We start from the raw sequence: 10,685 nt of genomic DNA, 5'->3' as shown, positions 1-10,685 counted from the left end.
ATCGTACACTGCGGAGATAGGACTACAATGTGGCTTTCACGTCGGGTCATTAATGCAGCTCGCATTGATTCGTCATTAGGGTTTAACCCTATGTTAGTGTCCACTGGATCTACTAATAGAAGATTAAGCTCTCTTGATGGAGGAAACACCTTTTGTAACAAATATGCAAAATACCTGGCTTTCTCTTTATCTTTCATTGTATGAGACAATGCAGGAGTGCTGGTCCCCTTGGTTAAATCCACAACAGATTCGCACTTTCGATCCGATGAGCCAGGGTTACCACCACTTACCGGATAGATAACATTAATAGGAACGGGTTGAGCACCTGCTCCATCTACTTTGTCATTATACTTTGCTCTTTTATCACCTTCCTCTGTCTCCCAACTCTGTACTCTTTTGCCACGCTGTACACTGTCTACCATCTCCTTTGCAATTCGCTCTACACTGTCCTCTAGTTCGATTTTAATACTCCCAGACCACATGACTAGCAACTTTATAACCATCCTTGTCCGAATGCTTTATCTGATATAGCCATGACTTGAAACAAAAGACATGTATTTGACGTTATATACAAGACATTTGAAATATAATATGACGCTGTTAAACTAGAGACAAAGTATACAAATTGCTAAATTGCGTGTACGAAAAAAATCATATATAAAAATAATTACAAAATTATACAACTTCACAATACTGAAATTGATATTGTTTCCTCGAATAGATAAATACAAAGACTTCATACTGAACAATAGATATATAATAACAATTTTATCAATACGGTACGCAGATCATACCTCCTCTATTTTTTGTTCGTCATTTCTTAATGTACGAGGTCCTTGCATATGCGCTCTTCCATCCGTTGTGTTGATAACAACTTACTTCAATAGTTGAACGTCACTCTCAAAGTTACCCATCCTACTCTCCATACCTTGAAGTTTGAACACAACTTCCGCTATTGCTCTAGAAAACGATATCTGAATATTATCCATTTTCGCCCCTAGTGTTTCAACCATAGTAAATAACCTTCCACTACCATCTTCACCCTGCACACCTGAATGCTTATCTCCAGACGCCTTCTCTGCTGAACATTTGTCCCCAACACTTTCTTTCTGCTCCTTCGCATTATTGGGGACATTACGGATGCTGGTTGGGGCTGTTTCAAGGAAATCATCGTCACTTACCCCTGCAACATGTTGCCTCCTCTCCCTCTTCTTCGTATGTTCCCCCTTCCTTTTTTTTACACAATCCCATTCTCTTTCATCCACTTCGCCATTGATCACGTCTAACAGCAGATTATCCAGTTTCTTCTTCAAACTTTCTCCTACACCATACACACAATACTGTCCTGGCCAATCTGGATATATAAACTCCAAAGGTTTAGGTACTAAATGCTTCACCTGAAGCTGCATTTCTGATACCATAACTTTTAATAATCTATCTCAAAGAAAAAATGCAGACAAATAATGTATACGTAAATTGAAGGCATACCTCCCCATTATTAAGGAGTTTGCTCCCGGATATGAAGGCTTCGATATCCTTCCTTGGCCTCCCTCCTCTCCACCTTAACAGAGGGAAATCTATACCTTCTCTTACATTCCCGTAGCTAGCCCCCAGCACCTTGACGCTCTCAAATGCCCATATCAGCAATACATGGACACATCCATGGAGGGTATAAGCATTGTTAGGTAACCCAAGGACTTTGATGGAATCAACTAAACTCTTGAATCCAACCCTACCCCATTGAAAACTCTCAAATGCTTCTTCATTCAACGCCCTTTTAGCGTATTCCAGAGGTATCCGACTGTTCTTTGATAAACCAAGCACTCCAACATGAACAAGATACAACCGAACAATCTGCGTCTTCATTTCATCAGACCACCCACGACAGCTTCTCAAACCCTCAACTAGCTCCTCCCAGTTGGGTCCATTAAAAGCTTTCACCTTTAAAGCCGCCCATAAAGGTGTATGATCGACTTCAAACTCAGTTTCATCAATCTTCTCACAATTCAAACCACTAATTTCTTCATATTCATATAGAGAGAACCTCAGCGGCTTTCCTCCAACCAAAAACCATACCTCCGATGGAATGTTTATTGCCAATTGATTGGACAATAGATAATGGATGGTCTTCCCACAAAACAGGTTGTCAGATTCGGCTAGATCCAATAGAACTCCCAGCTGCGAATTCTTTCTTATTTTGTCATACACCTCATCACAACCAAAGCCTTTCAAACCAGCAAGATTGGACAAACTACAATCGTGGTGCATGCTTCTCATCATCAGTGGAAAATTACCAACCCCATATAACCTACTTGGATATCTCTTGCTTGACCCCATATCTACGACAGAAGCTTTAGTTTAGTTATTAATTCAATATCACAAAACATTTGTTGCTTAGATTAGCAACAAAGCAACATGAAGTCACACAAATATCTTCCAAAAAACAGAGCTCAACAACATACAGAAAACTAACATGAATTTCGTCAGAAATTACCTTCCACAATATACAAGGCCTACTATGTAATACTCGAAATCTTAGAAAACAGTAAGCAATAGAGACTAAACCACGATATAGAAATTTACCTCAGAGCAAATCGCTATATTTCCCTCCTCCTCTACTTCAAACCACCTCGCCGTCAACTCGCCGTCAGTGGTCCTCCAGCCAAACGTCCTCCACACAGATTCTTTTCATGCCGCAAGCTATCTAAAAATAGCTGATCTCAACCCAACTATCGTAAGACAAACAACACAAATATTCAAGGGATTGACTTAGGTTTATGATCTTTTTATTTTCCCCTTTTAAGATCTTTGTTTTAAAAGAGAATGACATAAAACACACAACTCAGATATAGAAGTAATCTGCAAACTTTTATGTGTTATTCTAGTAAGACAGAAATCTCAACGTGTTAATCTAGTTATAAATCTACTTTTATGTAATATTTTAGGTAATTTCCCTAACATATAGTGTAATAGTCAACAAATTTAATAGTACAGTGGGATAATCTGATATATTTAAATGTAAATAGTTTCCCTAATATCATAAAATTAATAAAAATTACTATGTTTGGCTATTTGGGATGTGACTTGTGTGAGTCAGTGTGTGAAGGTGATGTTTCCACAAGTTAGAATAAATTAGATTAGTTACGATGACGACATAAATGATACGTGTCACTCCAGGAGTTGTGAAAGAAGAAGAATGCCAACAGATTGAAAAAATAAAAATCTCTTTCTTTTTTTGGTTGAGCATTTTTTTTTGTTTGTTTGTGCAAACACCTAACTGAAATGATAAGACACACCTTAGATAACCTTTAGATAACGTTTCTCTGCCTTTATTAATTGTCTTTTCTTTTTTGTGTTAGTTTCAAGAAATAATTAATATTCATATCAAAAACAATAATAATGCAAAAATGATTAAAGAAAAAAGAAGTAAAGTACCGATGATTGTATTATCCACAATGATTCCAACATCACAAAACCAATAATTTATTTATCAAACTGAACCAAGCCTCAACTTTGTCAAATTAAACCGTACCGGCAGTCAGCATACCCAAACCAAATTACTAAACCAATAAAAGTGAATCTGAAAACGTAAACTCAATTACAACCCCCGACCTGCTAATTAATAAACCTAACAAGTGGTAATGAAGATCAAATCAGGAAAAAGAAAAAAGAGTGAATGAAAACAAAAAAGAATGGAGAAATGGAGAAAGATATCTTTCTTATTCCATATCCGATCCAATAAATATATGGACTTTGAGCTGGAAAAAAAGTTGGACCCTATTTTCCATGGTAAAATAAAATAAAATTTAGACCTAAGTCTATAAAGAAAAAGAAGCCAAAAATATAAGTGGATCTGATGCACGAGTACATCCAGTCCATCCTTAGAGTCGGACCTGACTATCATGTTACCCTAAAACTTACAAATAAAAAATAACTAAACTAACCTATTTATAGTGGTACAATAGTTTAGTTGAGCAAATTTACAGACAAAACTACTTGGAAGCTAAGCTACTTAGAAATTAAATATCTTATGGATAAGTGAAACGATCTGACCTATTTTTTAAAAAATGTAATATTAATTAGTGATCACATATTCACTAACAACCTAACAACATTCAATACAAACAGCAAAAATACCAAACATTAAACCAATAACTAATCAACAAATACTCCAATAGAATAATTGATAAGCTCAAATTATAATACCCTAAAGGTAATAACAACTTTGCAGTTGTAGTACTTGGGAGCGATTCCACAGAGACTAAAGATCACACAATAAATTATAGAGTTTTTGTTATTACACTAAACAAGTTTATTTGAATTAAAAATAGAAATGCAAAATATTAAACTAAAGTTGTATAAGTTCAAGGGATTAAAAACCTTAGGTTTAGGGAAATTCTCAGGAAATAATGGGATATTAAATCAATCAATTAAATAGGATTCAATCAACTAAAAACTGTTTTTAAACTCTAAACTTAAATGTAAAATAAATCAGTTTTTACTCAAATATTATCTAAGTTTAAAATCCAAATCTCTTTGCAAAATCCAAGTTAAAAACCAGCTTAAAAAACATGTTTAGTTTGTTCACAAAATAACAAAATCAAATCTCTTTGCGAAAAGTAATTTTGCCCATCAAATGTTATATTAGGAAAATCAATTATAGTATCATATTGTTATAAACAAAGGTTTAGGGGAATAATTCTATTGTATATTAATCTATCCATAGGATATAACATATATATAATAATACAACTTTAAGGTTTTAGGTTGATTTACTAATGGGCCGATAATAGGCATCCATACAATATAGAATATTCATAACACTCGCCCATAGATGACCATTATAAAAATATAGTTCCAAATGCGCATGTGAGATGCTGCCTTGTTAAAAACCTTACCAGGAAAACCCAGTGGAAAAAACCATGGTTAAGGGAAAAAAAGTGCAGCGCGCTTTTACTCCCCCTCTTGAGTACATCACTTGAAATCTTCGATATGTTCGCAATCCAATATAATGAAGTAACTTCTTGAAGTAATGGTTGAAAACGTCTTAGTAAATGGTTCTCCAAATCTTCATTTGAAGAAATTTGTAGGACATGTATATCACCATACATCACCATTTTTCTGTAGGCTATTGGTCTCTTAAATGACTCATCTTGATCATTATCTTCGTCTCTCACGATCTAATCAATGTATGTTACAGACTTTGAAGATGATAGTCTTTCACTATTGAAATCATAATATTCCTCTCAAGACGTTTATCTTTTGCGTGTTCTTTGTTGTCTCGTTAAAAACCTTTCATGCAAAAACCCAATGGGATAAAAACCATGAGAAGGGAAAAGAGCACAACCACGCACATAACCATATTTCTTCCCCTGGAAGCATCATCTTCAGGTTACGCATTGTGATCATATATATCAGCTTTTCTAAACTGTAATAAACAGAGCTTTAGTTTACAAACTCATATGATTATCATATATTCTCTCGGGTCATTGAACTTCAAGTCATTTGCACCCCATTCATATAGAAGATATATTTGAACTTTAAGTCCAAATCTTCTTTTACATACAATCTTCCAAAAAATCATCTTATACATAGAAGTTATTCATACTCTCCTTGTAAATCTTTCTCTTTCAACTCTTCTTCATAGTATGGTACTATAAGACCATTTTTCTATGTAAGATTATGTAAGCATCTTGAGATAAGTTCTCTTTCATCAGATGTCAAATCTGCAACCTCAAGATTTCATGAAAGAACTGATCTTATACAATCCGATTTCTCTATCTTTCAGGAGTAATATTTCATCATTGATTGTTTCTACTGTAGATCAGATAATGATACAAGCTCGAGCTAACTCGGCTGGTACGAACAGGTTTCGTCGCCAAACTTCTCGAACCAAGGATGGAGTGGTTAAGGGACAAGCTGCTCAAGCCTCCAAACCACGAACAAACACGTAACCAGGGGAAGACGAGGTGCACCACACGAGCTGCGAGATTCTCGTGATAAAACACAAAGGTTTCTCTAGCTATGGAGTATCGGGTCTCGACAAAGCTGAGAACGAAGCGGCTGCACAAACTACGGCAAGCTTAGAAGAAAGTTCTTATTTTATTTCATCGTGAAAAATAATGATACACACGGTGGCCTTTATAGGCAATTACAAGAAAGAAGAAAAAATAAAGAAAAGATAAAAAAATTAAAATAAAACAATACTCTAGACTCTAGAGTTTATTGTGCAACAGTCTTAATTAGAATAACTAAATATGGCTAATTTAATCCTGCAAAATCAAAGCAATAAACTCGTTAAAGTAAAATGGAAATAATTCAAAAACTTACCTTCACAGATCGGTAACGAAGGAAAGTCTTGAGCTTGTTCATCAAGCCTTGGTTCTAGACGTTCTCCTAGTCTTCATGCATCCTCTATGTTGATCACAAGGAAGTTGTGGGCTTGGGCCTGCGAGCCCACCAGTGGCCAAAAGTCACTCCGAACTGAATCCAAGTCACGATTCACGGTGGAAGGTGGTGCAATGTCTTCTTCATGTTGGTCTTGAATTGTAGAGAAAATAGCTCGACCCAATGGCTCATGTGGAGGTGGTGATGAGCTGACTTGTTCCATGAGTTTTTCCACATACTTGTTGAACTTGTGTTGAAGCACTTTAGCTCGTTGTCTTGTAATGGCTCCATCAAAGACTTGTGGTGCTTCCGGTTTAGATTCTTTGTCCAGTTTTGTTGGACCATCCGGTTCAGTTGGGATGTCCTCATCAGATAATGTTTTCATCATCAACATATTTTGCACTTGTTCTTGTACCTTTGTTTTAACAAGAACCACTTGTTAGTGCAGAAGAGACAAGAGACACATACAATTTTTCTTTTAACGAGGTTCAACAAATGCCTACATCCTTAGATCTAGCGTTATCTATGCTCCTTAAACATTGATGTGATGCTAAGATGCTTGAAATCAAACCCTACCATGATGAACATCAAAGTCATAAAGTCATAAACCCAGAAAATACTGTTGAAGGGAAGAGAGAGGGGAACATACTATTGAAGAAGTGCAATGTCTTGTGTGGCTTGAATGTAGAGACCTAGTCCAATGTATACCAATTACCAGGGCTTGAAAATTAGTCTGGTTTAGGTCCTATAAAAGTTAGAGACAACGTTAGATCATCTATATATCCATCGAATAGGGACTTGGGGGATTGTTGAGTCGGCTCACAGTCTTTCCAAACTTCGGTTCTGTTGTCAAGCATAATCAAGAGTCATAAGAGTGTTAATCCAAATCAAATAAACCGTTAGAATAAGATCATAATCCCCTATTAGTTTTGACTAAAAAAAATGTGACCCGATAAAAACGTCAAAATTATTGATGTAAAAAATGGAAAAAGGTCACAAGTCAACAAAATAAAAAGTAGCATTAGTATAGGATGGAACATCCTTCCCCCCAGACTTAAATCACACCGTCCTCGGTGGGAAAAAAGAAAGAGTTGAGGATTAAAAAGCATAAGGAAAAGTGTAGGGTTTAAGAACAACATCACCTGGATGGAATGATGTTGTGTCGACTCTTAGACGTTTTATGGTTGCCCAAATATTGTCTTAGAGGTCGGCTGTGGTAATGAAAATGTGGTGACTAACCATTTGTACTTCCTTTGGTTGCTTGACATCGAGTATGAACTAGGCTATGTTCATTCGAATTGTATTTGATATATCTCTAAATGCATCCTCCTTGAAACAAAAACCTAAAACCATCAATAATAATGATAAAATAAAAATAAGAAAAACAAATCTAAGTAAAAGAATGGTGATGGTTGGGAGTTGTCTCGCGGTACACGGATGATGGTCGCGGACATAGCAGCTGGTACGGTGGGTAGGGTATGCGGTACATAGTATGTAGTACACAGTACGTAGGATAGGACATGGCGTTGGCTACGGTTGGTATGGCTGGTGGGGACTCTCGGCATCAGTCACTCAAGGATGGTGATGATCCGTCGCCTTCAGCATACATCAGTCAAGTTGAACATGGCCGGTCAGTAGGTGGTACTTGCCACTAGTCATAGTGTGCATTGCCAATCCATGGGAACTTCTTCCTTCTTTTTGGCTTTTCTATTTTCTATTTTTTTGTGTGTGTTTTTTTTTTATATAAACCTGAAACTAAAATGCAAAAATATTAACAGTAAAAGAAAATAAATCCTAAAAATAAAAACTTACTAGACATGGGTTGCCTCCCAAGTAACGCGCTTGTTTAACGTCGTTGGCTCGACGTTGGCGGCCAAGTTAGGCTTGAGAAGAGTTAGCATCGGGAATCAATGCTCCTTCGGCTCCTTTGATATCTTGATAGTCTGCTCCAGCTTCAATAACAAGTTGTCCTTTTGCAGAAGTTTCTAAAACTTTTGCATGAAGAAAAACTTCTTTAATATGCCTTATCATCTCTTAGATCTGTTCCTTGCTTTCTTTGCTTAGCTGAGGAGGAACTATGATCTTGATCTTGGAAATTCCTGGTGGCTTAGGCGGTTTCGGTTGCTTGGGTGGCAGATTGTTGATACTTGTGGATTCTCCTTGGTTGAATTGCTTCAGCTTGTCAATGTTAGGATCCATCGGTTCTTCATGTAACGAGTTAGTTGGCCATAGCTTCGGCTTAGAGATAGTCGGATATGACTTCTTCTTGTTGATGTTAGCAAAGGTTGTCCTCTTTGACTTGTGGTCGATGATGGCTCCAACAGTAGCTAGGAATGGTCTTCCTTAAATCAAAGGTCTCTCGGTCTTGTCTTCTATCTCTAGGATGTTAAAATCTGTAGGAACTATGCAATCTCCTACTACAAGTTGTAGGTCTCGGACTAATCCATCAGGAACTTTTGATGAGTCTCCAAAGACTAAACTGAAGTTGGATGGCGATATGTCTTGCAATCCTAGCTTTTCAGCTACACTTCTTGACATAACATTAACATTAGCACCAGAATCACAAAGAGAGTTAGAGAATTCAATGCATGTTATGGAGGAGGAGAAAACAAAACGTCTTGGGTCTTCAGCTTTAGGTAGTCTCCTTAATGGGTAGTGGCTTGCCGTTTCTCCATCAAATGGACATGTCATACGAATAACATTCTCATAAGAGTCAAAGAGTGGTACCATATGGTTGGGTTCACGGTAGGTGAGAGCTGGTACGGCTGAGATAGCGTTGCAATATCCTTTAGGATTCTCTTCAGGTTTTCCCGGAAGTACACCAACTTGGCGTGGTACGGCATTAGCGATTTGAGAGACTTGAGTTTCAAGCTTCTTGACATGGATAGAAATGCTTTCAAACTTCCCATTCAATTCAGTATAGATGTTATCCATCCTTGAGTTGATGTGTCTTGATTACTTTTGAAAAGCAACAAGGAGTTCTTGCATCTTTATATCGACGTTGGCATCAGCTTGAGAGGTAGGCGCCTGGGCTGGTCCGGATTGGAAAGGCGGCTTGTTGTTGTTAAATTGAGATCTCGGCTGAAAGTTGTTGTTGTTTCCACCAAAATTGTTGCCTTGAAAGCGGTTAGCTTGCTGAGGATAGTTCTGATCTTGGGGATTCTCCACATTTGGGTTCCTATAAGAAAGGTGAGAAGTATTTCTAAAATTGTTGTTGAAGTTGTTGTTGTACCCTCGGTTTTGGTAGTATCCTTGAGCACCAACATAGTTGACTTCTTCTTCTTGGTCATAAGAATCTTCTTGGAAAGGCTCCATGTTTCCATTGTTAATAGTCTCACAAGAGTTTACTCCACGTTTTTGGTTCCTTAGAAGTTGGTTCATCATGTTCTTAAGATCAGCAATCTCCTTGGAGTCGGAATTGCTAGAACGGATGGTTCTATCAAAATCAGTGCAAGTGTTGCTACTACTTGCGGCAAGGTTGTCGATGAGAGCTCGTCCTTCTTGAACTGTCTTCGTAGTGAAATCACCATTGCTGGCCGTGTCGAGTGAAAGTTGATATTTAGGGTGTAATCCTCTATAGAAGGTACTTCAGAGGTTACCTTGAGCAAAACCATGATGGGGGCAGTCACGTTCATAGTCCTTGAAACGTTCCCATGCTTCATTAAAAGATTTCACCGGTCCTTGTTGAAAACTTTGCAGCTTGTTACGAAGAGAGTTGGATCTTGACTTGGTGTTGAAGTGGTTGAGAAAAGCTGACTTGCATCCTTCCCAGCTAGTAATCGATCCAGGTGGTAGAGACTTTAACCATCTATGAGCCTTGTCGGCTAGAGAGAAGGGAAAAAGCTTACACTTCAAGTAATCTTCGGGAATTCCATTGGTTCTTGTTGTAGAGCAGATTTCTTCAAAAAGATCAATGTGGTCCATCGGATGTTCGGTACTAAGGCCATGGAACTGATTTTGTTTCACCAAACAAATAATTTGAGGTTTAATCTCGTAATCACGTCGTGGAGGATGAGTGATATGGATGGCAGCACGGTATTGAACGAATTGGTTTGGAGCATCATAGACGGCTATGGTACGGTTAGGTGTGGCACGTCTTAGAGGGGGCACATAAGCAGGTTGTCTTCCGCCAACTGGAGGTAGTGGTGGATTAGCGATGAGAGAAGGCTGGTGAGGAGGAACATCGAGGTTGTCTCCCACGCCTAGAGGATTAGCATCACGAGGAGCTTGTTGATGGTCTCGGCCAACTTAAGGGTCGAGTTGTGGATCAGCGGCTGCATGGTGGGGGTTGCCACCTT

At 37.8% G+C, this 10,685-nt stretch overlaps 1 protein-coding gene and 1 non-coding gene across 2 annotated transcripts; one reads left to right on the top strand and one right to left on the bottom strand.

Moving 5' to 3' along the window:
* Positions 1-875: 875 nt before the first annotated feature.
* LOC147938038 (uncharacterized) lies at positions 876-2,337 on the bottom strand. The gene is made up of 4 exons (XM_087465435.1): positions 2,077-2,337; positions 1,489-1,995; positions 1,244-1,403; positions 876-1,153 (listed from the first exon to the last, which is right to left on the bottom strand). The coding sequence occupies exons 1-4, from the start codon at positions 2,335-2,337 to the stop codon at positions 876-878; spliced, it is 1,206 nt and encodes a 401-aa protein (XP_087321561.1).
* Positions 2,338-9,994: 7,657 nt separating this feature from the next.
* LOC147938037 (small nucleolar RNA R71) lies at positions 9,995-10,103 on the top strand. The gene has a single exon (XR_015567634.1). It is a non-coding gene; the product is annotated as a small nucleolar RNA R71 (small nucleolar RNA).
* The last annotated feature ends 582 nt before the right edge of the window (positions 10,104-10,685 follow it).

The sequence above is a fragment of the Camelina sativa genome, chromosome 9 (genome assembly GCF_030686135.1).
Source record: "Camelina sativa cultivar CO46 ecotype springtype chromosome 9, ASM3068613v1".
NCBI classification, from domain to species: domain Eukaryota; kingdom Viridiplantae; phylum Streptophyta; class Magnoliopsida; order Brassicales; family Brassicaceae; genus Camelina; species Camelina sativa.
The sequence above is the reverse complement of the archived record's forward strand: the minus strand, read 5'-3'. Positions and strand labels throughout refer to the sequence as shown.